At 41.0% G+C, this 17733-nt stretch overlaps 1 protein-coding gene across 2 annotated transcripts; it reads right to left on the reverse strand.

Annotated features, from left to right (window-relative positions):
• Positions 1–409: 409 nt before the first annotated feature.
• On the reverse strand, positions 410–17340 carry nup153 (nucleoporin 153). Of its 2 annotated transcripts, none has more exons than XM_027175759.2 (22): positions 17171–17340; positions 11948–12158; positions 11549–11827; positions 11209–11342; positions 9557–9685; positions 9149–9265; positions 8983–9027; positions 8837–8887; positions 8250–8390; positions 8009–8061; positions 7363–7477; positions 6877–7029; positions 6597–6689; positions 6418–6499; positions 6241–6339; positions 5328–5921; positions 4942–5154; positions 3810–4715; positions 3357–3695; positions 2971–3228; positions 2649–2832; positions 410–1652 (listed from the first exon to the last, which is right to left on the reverse strand). In XM_027175759.2, the coding sequence occupies exons 1-22, from the start codon at positions 17246–17248 to the stop codon at positions 1565–1567; spliced, it is 4362 nt and encodes a 1453-aa protein (XP_027031560.2). In that variant the 5' UTR covers positions 17249–17340; the 3' UTR covers positions 410–1564. The 2 variants fall into 2 exon arrangements, with proteins under 2 accessions (XP_027031560.2, XP_027031559.2); XM_027175758.2 differs by having other exon boundaries at positions 11948–12161.
• Between the last annotated feature and the right edge of the window lie 393 nt (positions 17341–17733).

Below are 17733 nucleotides of genomic sequence, written 5' to 3' on the forward strand. Positions count from 1 at the left end.
GGTGGACACAAACATTTAGCCGTATATCAGGAGTTCGAGTCACGTCAATTGGACTTTCTAGTTAGACAAACATTTCATCTACCGAAACCCAAAGCTGGTCAGTCAAGCTAGTAGAATATCTAGCAGCTGGGCATTTTCAAGGTTGCTTTGTTTTTATTTTCCTAAGAGCAACTTGTCTACCATGTAGCATCAGTAAGGATACAAGTTTTCCCCCCCCATCGACAAGCAGATGGTCCTAACAGTGTGAGCAGTTCAGTTGATGTACCAAATGATGGTGTGGTATACTTCTCTTTAATTTGTTTAAACCATACATTGTAAATTTACTGAAACATACACAGCACAATTCGTGTGAGAACAATAGCCTAGTGCTTCATACTACTGCCCAAAACAAGACACACTGAAATAAACAATCGTTTCATAATTTTATTGATGGCAATTATCCATGGTTTTATTTATCACTTGTTCAGTAATAATTATCATGGCTTTAAAATTAAGTAGATGTCCTTATGATCCAAAGTCACCCTAAGTCCATTTAAACAAGCAATAGAAAAATATATACTTAACACTTTTTACAATACTGGTTTTGGTCCAAACAAAAGTGGATCAGAAATGCCAATATACCTTTAGTCTTCAAAGGATCCCCAATTTGCATTTAAGGTCATTTTTAAATGGATTTGGGTAACTTTGAATTAAGGGCTTTACATAAATTCTAAAAGACAAAAAAAAAAAGAAAATGAAAAATAAGCTTGTTTAACACTCAAACTTCACAGATTAAAAAAAAAAGTTACTATTTACAATTTTTTTTAATAATATTCAAAAGGCAGGAGACAAAAAGGTGTAGATGAGGCGTAGAGAATCGAGAAACATGAAAATGGGAGAGTAATAGGAGGAGAGAAGGAGGGACTAAAAGAACATTTGAGGATGAACTTGAGCAGACTTAGAAGTGCAGATTTACAGAGGTTCTGAGGAGAGCGGCAGGGCTACATTTTCCACTTACTAAATCGACAGCACGTGGGTGTAACCCACACTTCCACCCAGCCCTTTCCTTAAACACATTCATTTGCCTCCATTTTTCAACCAGCACAATTGTACAAAGAAACCACACATACATACAAATCTGCGCGCAAAAAAAAGAAAATGCTTCATTCAGGACACAGGAACACTCACCTCACTGTACATACAGCAACAAGTCCTTTTCTCTGCCACGTGCAGATTTACCTGCAGATCACCCAAGTAAAACCTATTTGTCACTGCCCTAAATTTGTTTTTGCATGGTATGCTTTCCTTACAAAAAGTCATGCGCAAATCTCGCCAATATTGCAGATGCTGAAAATAGATATACCGTTCCTGCACAAGGTAAGGTTTTTGCTTGATTGTATTCATTTATTTCACGTTTTTGAGTCTCTGTGAATTTCAGTCAGAGGGCCAGGGCTCCACAGTCTACCAATGACCCTCGACTGCAAAACAAATCTCCTGGCAATAGAGAGCAGTTTGTACCAAGCTCAAAATACTAAGTACTTCAGTGTTTGTTCTAAAGGTGAGGCAGTCTGAATCATCTCCAGCTTTACTTCCTACGCCGGACAGCAGTTTTGATCTTTCGGCCGGCGATGCCATGCTGTCCAGCCGGTGCCGGGCTGGAACTCTTTACTGACCTGAGGGAAGAATAAAAAGCGTTACTCACTGGTCATTTTTATATCACAAGTTATCAATTAGCCAATCCAGCGGCAGCAGAACATCATATAAAATCATGCAGATTCAGATCATGCAAGAGCTCCAGTTATCAACATCAAACATCGGAATGAAGAAAAAAATGTGATCTGTAAATTTAAGCTTGGCACAGTCACAGGAGATCGGCAGTTTCTGAGTACTCAACAGTCTGTAGAGTTTACACAGAATGATGTGGAAAAACAAACTGCCAGTTTACAGAGGGTTCACAGATTAAAATGGCTTATTGATGCGAAAGTTCAGAGGACCAATCTAACCATTTTTAGCTGATCTCACTCATCAACAAGGCGTTTCCACCCAGAGAACTGTCACACATCTTTTGTTTTTCAAACATTTCTGTGTAAACTCTCGAGACTGTTGTGTGAAACAGATGCAGGAGATGAAACTGTTTCGTATTTACTCAAAACACAATTTTTCCGATCCCAAGCCTGGATAAATAGAGAGGGTTGCGTCAGGAAGGGTATCCGGCATAAAACGTGCCAAATTTAAACATGCAAGCCATCAGGGTTTAAAAACAGATGATTCGCTGTGGCAACCCCTAATGGGAAAAGCCGAAAAAGGAGGAAGAGTTTTTTGTTTAAATAACAAATGACTCATGTTATTTGAAGAAAATGTAAGCTTTTCACCACATTCTAATTGTTTACAACAGGACAGCAAAAGTGCTTTAAAAGAAAAAGAAAAAAAAGTCTTCCTTTATTGCAGTGCAAATATTTTCTTGTTTCTGATGCCATTTTAAAAAGCCTATTATAAAAGCAATAAAATCAATTCTAATACTATAATCTCCATAAGAAAGTAAGGTTTACACATCAAATTTAAATCCTTCAAGAAATTTTGTTGTATTCATAGATTTATTATTTACTTAGTAATTAAGCCGTTTCTACCAGTAGAAAAGTTCTTTTCTGTCTGTTTATGGTGCATCTTACCCGATATTGAAGGCCGGGGACTGTGAGAAGCCAAAGCCTCCTACAGGTGCTGCTGGCTGTGCAGGCATGGCTGGAGATGCTGCAGGACTGGCTGTACCTCCAGACCCTCCTCCAAATGTAAACACATTGCTGTTGTTGCTACCAGTTACCCCAAAAGCTGTGGCTCCCCCAAACTGGAAGGCTCCTAAAAACAGAGGTGTTGGGGTATCCAAGATAAAAGAATATCAATTTAGTCAACCCACTAGCTCAGTGGATTTATTTTTGAATACACTGTTATATAAAAGAACATATTTGTCGCACAAGTAAAAATGCAGTTCCTCACCTTGTCCAGAAGAGGCAGTAGATGACCCAAAAGCAGGTGTTGAGTTGGGCTGCTGGCCGAACACGGAAGGAGCGCTAGGCTTAACTCCAAAGGCAGGAGCTGCTGATGCTGTGGCTGTGAAAGAGGATGCAGCTGAGCCAAAAGCTGGAACAGTGGACTGTGCAGAGCCAAATGCTGGGGTCTGTCCAGAGCCAAAGCCAGAGGTGGAAGTGGTGGCAGTAAACCCAAATGGAGCTGGAGCTGCAGAAGGTGCAGGAGCTGAAGCGGGTGCAAGAATTTTGTTACTCATATGCAGGAGCATCAAAAGGAAATGTGTAGTTTTAAAACAGGAGAATTATAGATCAAAATGAAGACACTACAAAAAGAGTCTCAAACACAAAACTAACCTGTAGACGTGGGTGTAGAAGATGCACCGCCGAAGGCGAATGGTGATGCGTTTGAATTGCTCACAGAGCCAAAGACGAAAGTTGGTACTGGATTAGGACCAGCAGAGGGTTCTACTGAAGCTGGCTGGGTTTCTTGCTGCTGCTGCCCGAACATAAAGCTCTTGGAAGGTGCATCTGAAGAGGAACTCTGGCCAAAAACAAAGTTGCTGTTTGGAGCAGGGTTGGGGGCTTGGCTCGAACTGCTGGGAGTCCCAAAGAGGCTGGGTGCAAGACTATTGGAGGCAGGGGTGGCGGCTGAACTACCCATAAAAGCAAACGTAGGCTTTGGTGCTGTATTGTCTGGGGGGAAAAATTCATTCATTAAATAAAAAAAAAAAGAGGGAGAGAAAATATTACACTTGTGGTTAATATTTACACACTAAGCAACTGACACTACAGAAAACCATCACTCACCTGTGGCATTCTGTCCAAAGCCAAATGCTGGCTTTGTGGTTTCTGTGGGCTCAGCAGGTTTTCCAAATGCAAATGAAGGTTTGGGGAGCTCCTTTGGAGGGTCTGGCTTGCTGAAACTGAAGCCCACAGAGGGTGCAGGTTTGTCAGCCTCCTTGGCTCCAGTGAACAGAAAGCCACTTGAGGTATCCTTTTTCTCCTCTGGTTTACCAAACATGAAAGTAGTGGTCGAAGTCTCCTGTGGGGTTCCCTCTCCAAACAATTCAGCTGTGTTAGACTCAGAAACAGCATCTGGGGATGGAAGAGGGTCTTCCTTTTCACCTTTGGCTTTAGGCACTGACAAACTGAACAACAGATTGGACCCCGTTTTGTCTTCAGGTTTTGAAAGCCCAAATGCAAAGCCCCCTGATGCAGTTGTAGTAGCAGTGCTTATAGGGTTTCCTCCAAATTTAAAACCAGCAGTAGAATTTTGAGACTCGCTCTTTTTCTCTTCACTTGTTGATTCCGAAGTGGAGGCTGCTCCAAATTTAAAGCCAGAGCCGACACTTGCACCGCTTCCTCCAAACTTAAAACCAGGCGCAGAATTTTGAGTCTCGCTCTTTTTCTCTTCACTCGTCGATTCAGAAGTAGAGGCTGCTCCAAATTTAAAGCCATCTGATGCGCCACCAAACTTGAAACTCTCAGTTGAACTGGCACCTGTTGAGGTGCGTTCTGAGGAAGCGCCTCCGAATTTGAAGCCTACAGAAGTTGCAGCAGAGTCTGAAGGAGCATTGCCAAATTTAAAGGACATTGCGGAGGTGGAGTTTGAAAAAGTGCCACCAAATTTCAATTCAGCAGAGCTTGAATTTGAGGAACCAAATTTGAATGCACTTGAGGTTGAATTAGTGCTGGATGTCTGAGGGCCAATACCTGAAAAACAGGATCTCAGTAAATGTGTGAGGACTCAACAAAAAAAACATTTGCTTGAAACATTTTTTCCTTCCAAATATACAGATTTTGCAGATATAGCTAAGTTCTTTTAGAATTTTAGGGATGCGGCTGAAATATACCAGATTTGTTTGGATTTCACCATGAAAAAAAAAAGTATAGTATACACATTTATATACACTATAGCAGCGTTAACTATTCTTGCTACCTTTGGTTTCTACTTTAGCTCCCGGTTTGGTTGATTGGCAGGCCACACACTGCTGGTCCTCAGCCTTGTTTTGAACACAGCAGACGTCACACTCCCAACTGCCCTCAGGTTTCTTGAACTGGTCACCAAATCCCAAAAGAGGAGCACTACTTGCTGGTGTAGATGCAGGAGGCAGGGATGAAGGTGCTTGGAATGACGGTACTGCTGATACTCCTGTTTATTTCAACACAGACCAGTCAGTTAAAGTGGAACACAAATGTTAAAAGAATCTCTTAAGCAATCCTATAGATCATTTTTAATCACGACTTCTTAAATCCAGTGTACAACTCATTCCCAAAAGCAAAAGACTGTCTCTTGGTTGTTCAGATAAAAGGGTTAGAACGTACCTGGTTTAGCGCTCTGACACGCTACACACTTAGAATCCTGTGCTTTATTTTGAACCATGCATACGTCGCAATCCCATGCCCCCTCTGGCTTCTTAAACTTGTCAGCCAAACTTAGTCCAGATGTGGTGGTGGTTGTGGAACTGGTGGCTGGGGTAGAAGAAGCAGTAGGTGTTAAGGAGACCTCAGAGACAGGAGGCCGAGTCAGTGCAGGCTTTACTCCAGTTCCTGGCCTGGATGTTTCGCACGCTACACATTTAACCACCTCAGGCTTGTTCTGCACCAGACACGTGTCACATTCCCAGCTTCCAGCTGGCGGGGCAAACAAAGAACTATGACTAGCAGCGGGGGCTTTCACAGGTTTACTGTCCGACCTGGATGAAGAGTCTGTGCTGGGCTGTGGAGCCTGGCAGGCCACACACTTTTTGTCTGAGGATTTGTTTTGCAGCAGGCAGGTGCCACAGTTCCATGATCCTGCTGCAGGTTTAAACTTCTCTCCGAACCCAGAGAGAGAAGTCAAGGGTGTATGTACAGATGTGCTGCGTGTCGACTTTGTGGGTTCTGTTTCAGAGGAGGTCTGGGCTGGAGGAGCAAAACCTAGAGGTGGGGTGTTGGTATTGTTAGAACTTGTAGAAATTAAAATATATGATGGCAGAGCTAATTTCACAAGAATGCAGATGATACTGACATGTGGAACAATTCTGAGCAAAGCTGACCCCAGATTCACAACTGATAATGTATCCAGCTTCTCCATAAAATTAAAACATTAATAAATAAAAAATAAATTAAGGCCTGGTTCAAGACATGCATACGTCAGTGCAGTTTTCTGTAGTGTGGTGCCTGTAGTTATGACACTCGTATACTCAAAGATTAAAAAAAAAAAAAGCTATTTTTTTAAAACTAAAAGTGGTCTTACCGGGTCCTTTAAGGATATCCAGAACACTACCCTGCTTTAAAGTCTTAGCAGGTTTGAAAGGCCCATCAAACTCCTCGCTATGTTCGCTGGTTGGTTTTACTGCGAAACACAAGAGGATGCTAAGATGTTGAACATCAACCTTAAGAAGCAGACATTCACTTAGAACAAGTCACTTACATGCAGATACTGCTAGAGCAAGTTTCCCATTTGACATGGAAGTTGCAGTCTTCATAGTAGGTGCGCTGAAGGTAAATTCAGACTGTAGAATAGGAAAGGCAAAGTGTATTGGTTTGTTTTTCCACACGCAGAATGTAAAAAAAAAAAAAAAAAAAACAGAACAGAACTAGAAAACCTACTGATGGAGAAAAGGACATTGGACTGCCAGCTGTTGCCTTGACAATGGGTGAAGAAAAGGTAAAAGAAACGGATGTAGACACAGCATTTGTCCCCTGAATTAAACAAAAACACCATTAGAACATGAGCACTCAACTCTTATAATCCTAAAGAGACTGTTTGATCTATTGCATCAAACAAAGTCCAAAAAAAAGGCATTTCTCTCAGTATGGTTTGCATGAATGTTAATTTTAGTACAGGAAGTTACACAGCAGCTGTGATTAGATGGCTGTCGGTCCTAACCTTGCTGTTGGCTGCTTGCTCAGAGACCAGTGGCATTGGCCTGGTGCTCGGGGTGAGGGTCGATGCAGGGGGTGGGGATGAGAAACTGAAAGTAGGCAGCTTGAAGTTACTGATCGGCAGAGAGACAGCAGGCAGATTCGGCACTTCAGCAACCTGGTCAAGAAACATTTACATTTTACATTTACAGCATTTGGCAGACGCCCTTATCCAGAGCGACGTACATAAGTGCTTAAATCTCTAGCATTGGATACATTTATGCTGGCTCACTAGGTTACATACTTGATACCATGAGTTTAAAACATTTGTTCAAAGTTACAATGAAAAAGTGTCAGGTTTTTTGTTTGTTTGTTTTTTTAATGCTAAAGATAGGGAAAGAAGTGCTAGTTGAAGTGTTTCCTGAATAAGTAGGTCTTCAACCGCCACTTGAACCTCAAGTTTCAGAACTAAAGACCTGGTTTAAGCAGTAATTCAAATAGAGTTAGCAACCTCGTCATCAGGTCTTTTGGTGGAAGGGCGGATGCTCCTTTCTCGCTTCATCTTGCCGCCACCCGTGATGCAGATAGCAGGTGTACTGGACAACGGGTACGACAGGCTGCTTGTGCTGAGGCAAGAAAAATAAATATATGAATACAAATAAACGTGTGTAGATGATTTTCATACGAGGATAAAACAGGTTTTCTTGTATGAACTAGACTATTTCAGTAGTAGAGTTCCTGCTGTCCTTGACACACAAAACAAACAACAAGAGCAGTGAGTATTGTGGGTCCTTGGCTTATGTTTCCTCCATGTTTTGCTTGACAACACAGCATCATGGCTGACAACACAAGAAAACCGGTACCTATAGTCACAACATCAGTCATATGGACCTGCTAGAAATATTGTTAGAATATTAAAATGACAAGACTAGCATGAGGAGGAAACATCATGAACCTGTTTAACAACCAAGAGAGTGTACCAAAAGACAGTAATCATAGGAAGCACACAACAACCAGAAACAGCAAAGAGAGGCGTTTGAAAATGCAACATTTATGAGAAAATCGCTGGGAAGAGATCAATGCTTAAAAACAAACCTCATACTGTAACATGTGCCTGAAGGGCCACGCAATTACAAAATATCAAGAATAAGTCTCACCTTGGTGTGGCAGCTGGAATTGCATCTGGGATATGAGGGGACCGTCTAACAGGCTAAAAAAAAGGGGAGGGGTTGTTTAGTCAAGAGTCAACAGTTTTTCTTTTTAAAACAAGTTAAATCTCATCTAGTCCTGAAAGTGGCTCATTGGATTGTCAGAGTTAGGGTGTGTATTAAACGGAATAAAATACAAGTCAGGCTTAAACATGGTTGTCATCATCTCACAGCTCTTTTAAGTACTGACCGTCTCCTTGCTGCCCTTTTCCACACCTCTGCTAACAGATCCAGGAGTTAGCGAAGGGCGGAAAGACACGGAGCGGTTCCCAGACACAGCTGCGGCAGCTGGGATCACCAGTTTCTGCACAGGCGGGACAGCCGGTTCCAGCTAATAAACCATAGACAATAGGCAAGTCAGAAAAAATATATATATGATGCATGCTAAATATTGGGTTAAATTACTAACATCTAAGACACATTATGCCAGCTGTGGTTGAGGATAACGAACAAGTACGTATGTACTGCTAATGGATAAAATACTCTTCATTTAACAAAACTCAACACAGAAAACTTCTGTCCCGTTTTGTTTAGTTAGAAGTATTCATATTATTCTGGACTATAATCATCTCAGTCAGACATTATTGGCTTTTAGTTATAATGGCTGAATTAACTACTGTTGGGAAGCAGTGAGCAGCTGCCACAGCTGTCTGTAACAGGCAGTGTGTATTTTCGTGTGTAGGGGACATACACGAAGCTTAGAAAACACTTAACAGCTTTGCAGCAGCTGGCTAAAGCGTCTCACAACATTTGATGACAGCTGACAAGTTTACGCACCTTTTTCCTCTTAGACTGGAAATGAACATCTAGATCTGTGCGATTCAATGACTAGGAGGGGGAAAAAAGAGAAAAGAAAGTCCTTTAAGAGGTCAACCATAATAAGAACAGAGTTTTTACACAATTATATAAAATGTCTAACTTACTGATGATAAAGGAGAGGAAACTGCTGATGGAATTCTTTTCGCATCCTGAAATGAAACAAGCAAAGAAGTTGATTTTAATGACAGTGTTTCTATTAATGCAACACTTCTGAACAGCTACCATGAGTGATTTCAGCAGAAGGCATTTAGACAGGGTCAAACCACTCACAGCAAGAGGGCTAGACATGCGCTCTAGTGACTGCAGGATGCGTCTGGCTGTGGCGCTGGTCACTCCACACGGCTGAGCTCCTGCCGGTTTGGCCTTGATCTGTCTCCTCACAGGAGCCTGAGGAACATGAATGAATACATACAGGATATTTCTAATCTCACAAGGTCAAGTGTTCATTAAAAATAGTAAATGTGAAGCAGCGAGGTTCTTGAAAGACAAACTAGGAAGGCACTGGAGTGTAGGGTTCACATTTAATTAATTATACTGCAAATTGACCCAGTGATAGAAGCTGACTGAGAGCGAATCACTCGCTTACCCCAGTTAAGGGATCAGCACGACATTAATCTTGCCAGTGTTCGATCTGTACTAACAGACAGACTTCGGTATGAAACATCTCACTATACAGACCTGATAAGGCGTGCCCGGTCGTGAACGAGCAGTCTTGGCTGCTGAAGCGCCACCATAAGTAGTCTTCCCTGGATAGAAGGGAGAATCTCCCAGCTGAGTGGAGTTCAGCACCGAACTGTTCATCACAGACTGAAAAAGCAAAGAAATATGAATACAATATGCAACTGTCTCAACCCCTGTATAGCACTGTAAAGTTTAAGGCTGCAAGCAGTCGCAGGGTAAATTTACTCTACAGCCAAAGCTATGTGGGTATCTCAACCATTCAACACCACGTGCATCATCTGTATGAAATATACTGTATACTTTTTTTACATCCTAATGATAATCTCCATGGTTCTTGTAAGGCTTTCCACTAGATTTTGAAGCCTGGCTGTGAAGATGTGTGTTTATCCAGTAATAAGAGCATTGATGAGGTCTAAATTTTAGGTGTTTATCAAGAAGACAGAGTGTCATAAATGGTACACAGTTCCAGGTTATCCCAAAGGTCTTCAGTAGGATTGGGGTCAGCCCTCAAGTCACGTTTTTCCCAACAAACTATGGCAAAGCAATGTCTACTTAAACAACTTTGTGCACAGGGGAACTGGCATGCTGGAACCAGCTTGAGTCAATAAGCTACAGCATACAACAACATTCTAGGCAATTTTCGATTAAAAATTTGTGGGAACAGTTTGGGAAAGAAACTGTGTGTGTGTGTGTGTGAGAGAGAGAGTGCGTGTGTGTGATGGAACTACTGGCCACCTAGGGTATATAGCACCTTTGGTAAAAAAGCGGTTATAAAAAAAATACCGAACACATCAATAAGTTCTTATTTCAGATCCAATAACATTTGGTTTTTACCAGTAACACAAAGTCACTCCCACCACAACCATACTTAGCATTCAAATAGGGTTATGATGAACAATTCTATATAGACAACACTGGCTATGACTGCTTGTCTATAAGCAGCACCCATTTGCCTCTTAGGGTTGGGAACCAAGAACCGGTTCTTATTCGGAACCGGCTCTGGGGTTTTTTTAACAGGAACCGGAATGCGCGGAATTTTTAACTTTTGGTTCCGATGTGATTAGGGGCAAATCGCTGGGAGCGGTCACTTTAAATAGCCAAACCAAATTAACGCAGCTTACCACAGAAATCAGTCACTCACGCTGCTGTGCTGAGGGACGCTTTGTGTTAAACATATCTAAAAAAAAAAAAAAAAAGTCTAAAGTGTGGATTCATTTCCAAAGCTACTACAATGAAGCAAATCTACCCCTCTGAGAGGGTTTTCTCCACAGCTGGAGATACAATAAGCCAGGAAAGGTCTCGTCTTCTCCCAGAGAAAGTAGACGTTCATTTTTCTTCAGAAAAATTGCTAACTATTTTGCTAAGTTGTAATTCTGGATGTTAAATTTGATGTTGGTTTTATTTAAATTTAAATTGATATGAATTGAAATGCTATGTTTAAAATATTTAAAGAGTGATTAATAAACACAAATGGAATTGTTTAAGTATTGTGCATTATTTTCCACATTTCTTTTATTATGGATTCGGAATCAGAACCGGGAATCGTAAGGCAGAACTGGAACCAGAATCGGAAAATTTCTTTTGATACCCAACCCTACTCTTAATATATAAAATAAATAAAAAGTCTAATAAAAATGCATTCCACTTACTGATGAGGAAGTGCCAAAGACTGACAGATTGAAAGCTGGCCTCTTGAGACCAGCGTGAGCCGGCTGTGATCCGGTATGTGTGCGATCCATCTCAGGGGACCAGAGGAGTGGTGCAGTCTTTGACGTGGGTACATCTGTAAGAAGATTAAAGCGCTCTATAGACAGTCTAGGACTACATCACAGTACTTAACCCTGGAGAACGTAATCTGACGTACATCTGGTCCATAAACGATCTAAGACCGAATAACATTATGCAAAATGAGTTGCAAGTTGTAAAGTCGCAAGCTGAAAAGTCAAGTTGTTTGTAGGCTTCACAATGCATCCTGAAACTCTGCCCTACCTTTATCAGACGCTCTTGATGAAAAGCCACTCGTGGTGGAGATATTGTCGTCCTCGTGCTGAGAGCTAGAGTCCTTGATCTCCTTCACCAGAGAGAAGCTTGAGCTTACGGCAAAGGGGCTTGCAGGAAAGGGAGCTGTAGATGTGGAAGGCTGGGAGAAGAGAGAGCCCCCAAGTGCTGGGGATCCGTCTTGGGAAGGGAAATGTAGGTGGGAGCGGTTGAGCGGAGGTCTGGAGAGAACGTCCTGGAAGTTCAAAGACGCTCTGCTTGTAGAGGGTTCTGGAAGGGGGGGGGAATAAAAACAGCATAAATAAAGATTAGGTGAATAAAATGGCAAAAATAGTCAATCACACCCATGTAGTCCATCAGAATCTTTTTAAAACATGGGTGCGACACTACCTGCGTTACTGGTGCTGGGTTCTGGGGAGTCGCATCCATCAGGGAGCGGAGCAGGTTCCTGATTGCCATTGGGAGGAGTAGGTATGTTGTTCTGCTCAACTTGCACATGGGTCTCTCCTCCTTCAGCTACCTCTCCATTATTAAAGTACTTCTGCAGCCAAGAGGGGACTATGCTCTTCACGGTGTCTGTTACTCGACTGATCAGTCCAGGCTGCTGTGAGAAAAAGCCTGTCATTTACCACAGCAATAAGCTCCAACAGTTACTTATACTCAAGATTAAAAAGGGTCATGGTGGTGCATGATGTTTCCAGACGTAAATATCAACAGCTCATATCATATACACCCTTGAGTGGGAAAAAAAAAAACGACAGGAAATATTTTCAAACAATGGATCCATGTAGTGCCATTTTCTTATCCTATGTAGTAGTATGTAGGATAAAGTAAATAGCATAAAGATAACTGTGAAGCAGCTCTCACACACTTCAAAAATAAATAAATAACAAACATTACTACACAGCAGGGGATTTCCTGATAACCACATGGTTCACTTAACTCCTGCTTATCTATCAAGTGTCCAGCTAGTAGCATATCCGAAAACCAAGTGATGTCATCCTAATTGATAACGGCCCACATTGCCGACTAAGCACTTAACACACAGAGCGCCGTGTACACGGGGTGAAGCTGTGGTCATTCAGAAATAAGCAGGCAGCAGTTCTTTACTGAAAGAGGCCACAGAACAGAATCACCATGAAAGCGTTTGAGGCCTTTTGTTCTCCACAGACCAGGATGCACCGGCACTACAATTTTCCTGTTGACCTTTCTGTGACTTTACAATTCAAATCTCTGATCAGTTTAATCCTTGGTTACAGGTTTAAGTCCATAGAAATCAGACATTCGATGTCATCCTTAAAAAAAATAAAAAATCAAGTCAGTAAGAGTCTGAGACAAGACCTGTATGGACAGACACATGGACAATTTAAAAACGTGATGCTTTCACCAGAGTAGCAGAGGATTAAAAAAAGATCAGAGAGACATAAAATGGGTTTAGTTATTTTTATTTAGTTATAAAATGTGTGGTTAGAGATTGCTCTACCTAAATACTTATTATATTAATAAATACTTAATAAATACTTAATATTCACATTATAATTGTTGCTGCTGTACATGCTGTAGTGGGGTGTATTATCATGGCTAAGTGTGAAACTATGAGGCAAGTAAATAAATAGTAAATCTCTCTTTAACTGAATCATGAGACAGACAGATTGAACCTTACTACCTAGATTATACAGGAAGCCCTTTCATTGGCATTGCATTAAAGAAAAAATAAATTAGCTGATAAAAACTGAGCAAGAGAGGAGAAGAGGTATTTTCCAAATGGCTGAACAGTTACTTTTCAGTTGTCATTAGCTGCAGGTATAAATTAATGGCAGGAAATTAAACTGTTTACACACACACACACACACACACACACACACACACACACACTTGAGCCCCAGCTGAGGGCTGTGACCCAATTTAGTTACTGTAAGCAGTACAGGTGGACAAAACAAACCAACTGTCCCACAAGTCAAATGGAAGCTTATAAAATAAAAAAGGGTGGTGGTTAAGGTGTTGGGCTACCGATCGGAATGTTGTGGGTTTGATCCCAAGTCCACCAAACTGCCACTGTTGGGCCCCTGAGCAAGGCCCTTAATCCTTAATTGCTCGATTGGGGGAGAAAAAAAAAAGGAGACTCGCTCTGGATAAGGGCATCTGCCAAAAGCTGTCATTGTAAATAAAACAAAGGACTTTTTTTAATTCATATTTGAGAGATGAGGCATCTCAAATGATGAGTTTATTATTTTTTGAAGACTACTTAAACTTATTTGCTATTATTTATGTCTGAACCACAGAGCGTCTTGAACAAAACTGCACAAAAATAGGAACTAGTGTTGCACAACATCTTACACAATATTGTAGATGCCTCGCAGAGTCCAAATAAAGTAGTATTAACTAAAAGAACACATGAATATCATGATAAAATTGTCACTACATACTTTTCTGAAATACAAATGAACCCAGATTTTATTTTAAATTACAAAACGACTGGAACGATCCGTTATGATATTTTTATCTTCTGCTGGAGATTCCAGATATAAAACACTCCTTTTCAAAGGACGCTCGTTTCTATTTATTTATTAAATATTTTATATGAAAATCAAGAGAAATTCATGTATCCAAGTATTACACTGTCAAAGATTTCTTTAACACCACCACTACTGATATTACTCGCAGTTTGTCGGCAAACAAGTTTCATGACATCATAGAAATGTAAAAAGAATCCTACCTAGCTCTGTTCATGATTATTAAAACATAAGCACTTTCATGCATAAATTGGATTTATTAAAAAAAAGAAGGTAGACGGTCTTTACCTACAATTGATTGTCATAGAAATTTGTTCTTTTTCTACAGATCATTTGGTCCATAAGAAAACCAGGAGTTACACAAACTAAACTAAACCTAAACCTGACCAAACTAAACCTGAAATTTTGTGTTCATTAAAAAAAAAAAAAAAAAAAAAACCCTCAGTTCATTTAAAAAAAATTGTGTAAAATCTAACAATATTCTTGCCATAAAATTTTTATATAGTTTGGGACTGTTGCATGACCTTGCTGAATTTAGTGGTAAAAAATTGTCACTTTAGAATAAAACAAAATTTTGCTTAAGAGTTTAACTGCATTTTGTCTGTTCGGTTTGAATTTGTTTAATTTAATTTGGTCTGGACAGTTTGTAGACCAGAGGCATTAAAACTAATAAAAAGATAATTGATTTATTTTAAAGTAATGGGATTGAGTGATTTGGAGGTGAAAAACAGCCTGAAAATAATTTGTATGTATGTGTGAAACAGTTAAATATTTATGAGCGCCTATAAACAGCTTGACGAGGCTGTGACAGTTATTAAAACACAGCACATGAGCATGTTTATGTAAACAAATCAGGCTAGGTGTACCAACACAATAGCTCTTTGCATATTACTGACAAGTAAAGGCAATGACTTCATCCCTGCAGCACCATCAAACTGCCTTTATTTCTCAGTGTACTAAAGACTCCTCGTCCTAATGTAGCAACATTTTAAACTCCTTTTGTGACTAATTCAAGCTGACTGGTTGTTTTGAACAATGGTGATCGGTGCTGAGCGCAAAACAATCACAGATCACCGCTGTTTTTATAATTAGAATCAGAATCAGAATGATCTTTATTCCCAAGTATGCTTGTGTATACAAGGAATTTGTTTTAGTGCCATACGCTTCTGGAACACAGAGACAAGATGAGAACACCCAGAAATACACATACAGTATGTAAAAAAAACAAGTGTCCCTGTAACAATCCCCGACCCCAAGTGTCCCTGTAACAATCCCCGACCCCAAGTGTCCCTGTAACAATCCCCGACCCCAAGTGTCCCTGTAACAATCCCCGACCCCAAGTGTCCCTGTAACAATCCCCGACCCCAAGTGTCCCTGTAACAATCCCCGACCCCAAGTGTCCCTGTAACAATCCCCGACCCCAAGTGTCCCTGTAACAATCCCCGACCCCAAGTGTCCCTGTAACAATCCCCGACCCCAAGTGTCCCTGTAACAATCCCCGACCCCAAGTGTCCCTGTAACAATCCCCGACCCCAAGTGTCCCTGTAACAATCCCCGACCCCAAGTGTCCCTGTAACAATCAGATCCCAAGTGTTCCTATAATAATCCACCACCCCAAGTGTTCCTGTAACAATCACAAGTGTTCCTATAACAATCAGATCCCAAGTGTTTCTATAATAATCCGCCACCCCAAGTGTTCCTGTAACAATCAGATCCCAAGTGTTTCTATAATAATCCGCCACCCCAAGTGTTCCTGTAACAATCACCAATCACAAGTGTTCCTATAACAATCAGATGCCAAGTGTTTCTATAATAATCCGCCACCCCAAGTGTTCCTGTAACAATCAGATCCCAAGTGTTTCTATAATAATCCGCCACCCCAAGTGTTCCTGTAACAATCAGATCCCAAGTGTTTCTATAATAATCCGCCACCCCAAGTGTTCCTGTAACAATCAGATCCCAAGTGTTTCTATAATAATCCGCCACCCCAAGTGTTCCTGTAACAATCAGATCCCAAGTGTTTCTATAATAATCCGCCACCCCAAGTGTTCCTGTAACAATCACCAATCACAAGTGTTCCTATAACAATCAGATGCCAAGTGTTTCACAGTGAAACAGTCATTAATTCCTGTTGTTTCACAACAATCACGGATCACTGTTGTTTTACAGTAAACCAAATCACTGGTGTTCGCTGGGATCTAAAGGTTTTTGTCTGTATACTTAGTAGCTAGTGGACCTTTGGTAGGTGCTTTAGCTACTCTTACCTGAAGAGTCGGTAAGACGGAGGAGCTGAAGAGAACGTGTACGTCCATCTCCACGTATCTCTATACATGTGTGCGCGTGTGTACAAAAGCAAGCATGCTACAACACGCAAACACGTCATTTTACCTTTCCTTCGCTCTTAAAAAAAAAAAAACACAGCGAATTGTCAAATTACTCGATTATCCCTTGAACAACGCTTCCAGTTGTCTTTTCCCCCAAAGTAAAGACGCGGGAGTGTGTGAGAGCACAAAGTGCTAACTAGCAGGCTAACGCTAACGCTCCGTGTTTGAGCGGCTCAGGTGCCCATGTGTCCGGCCTGGCCGCTTTCCAAACTGGGGCAATAAAGCGGCTAATCTCAATACAGAACCACGATATATAATATCTGAGCTTTGCTCTTTAACTTTGGTCATAGACGAGTAAATACCGTAACAGCAACCATAACAACAAAGCGTATTTCAATTTGTTTTTAAAACAAAACCGCTGAGAAACTTCAGCGCTAGCGGTTAGCGTGCGGAGCCGTTAGTCTAGCCTTTAGCCTAGCCGTTAGCCTAGCTAGCGACCTATCGTACACATTTCTCTATCCCAGAGCGTTAAGGTATATTTAGTCAGGTCAGTTCTTTTTGTTCAGCTTTATATTTCCATAGATAACCTTTTACAAAACGGTGACAAAGAAGCCGAGTGAAAAACCTCACTAACGACCCGAGTAGCTCAGGCCGCAAAAAATAAAGAGTAGGCCGCAAAATGGCTTCGGCGAGAGAGAAAACACACAAAAAAACATTAAAGTTCAAGACAACACAAAGAACCTTACCGTGAGCACAAAGCGTGTGTTCTTACTGACCTGTTTAGCCTTGCCGTAAGGTTTAGACACGATGTGATATCGTCTCGTTCTGATTTTCCCTCCTCCTGTGGCCGCCATGGCTAAAGCACGCACTGTTACTTCACTGCGCCGGAGAGCGCCGTCCTCCTGTCAACAGCTCACAGCAAACAACCTCCAATATACCGTCAGCCATCGCGCTGGGAGGAAAAAGAAAAGGAAGCTGGGAATCCTGGGAATTTGAGTACTTCTTGCTTCAATGGACATTCCTAACATTACCAAGTGAAGATAATATATTTATGTTGTGTCAACTCAAATGAAATGATGAAATGTAATAGAATTTTGTTCATTTTTAAATTCTATTTAAGATAAGATATACCTTTATTCGTCCCACAATGGGGGAATTTCTCTGTTACAGCAGCAAAGAGAAAGAAATGCAAATATATAAAAGAATAAAGACATAATATACATTATTACACAATCTATAGATACAGAGAAGAAGAAAAAGAGACCACGAGTACGGAGACATATTGCACATAGTTAATATTGCACGTTTTTCAAAATTTCTGTTATTGCACGTGTTGTTT

This window comes from Tachysurus fulvidraco, chromosome 24 (assembly GCF_022655615.1).
Source record: "Tachysurus fulvidraco isolate hzauxx_2018 chromosome 24, HZAU_PFXX_2.0, whole genome shotgun sequence".
Taxonomy (NCBI): Eukaryota; Metazoa; Chordata; class Actinopteri; order Siluriformes; family Bagridae; genus Tachysurus; species Tachysurus fulvidraco.

Bases quoted from the DNA above. Each gene is read 5' to 3' on its own strand.
- nup153 (XM_027175758.2), bottom strand. From the start codon at position 17,248: ATGGCGGCCACAGGAGGAGGGAAAATCAGAACGAGACGATATCACATC. The intron at 5,155-5,327 runs GTACGTTCTAAC...TGAAATAAACAG, and splicing joins GTGTCAGAGCGCTAAACCAG to GAGTATCAGCAGTACCGTCA. The intron at 2,833-2,970 runs GTGAGGAACTGC...CTCTGTTTTTAG, and splicing joins TACTGCCTCTTCTGGACAAG to GAGCCTTCCAGTTTGGGGGA.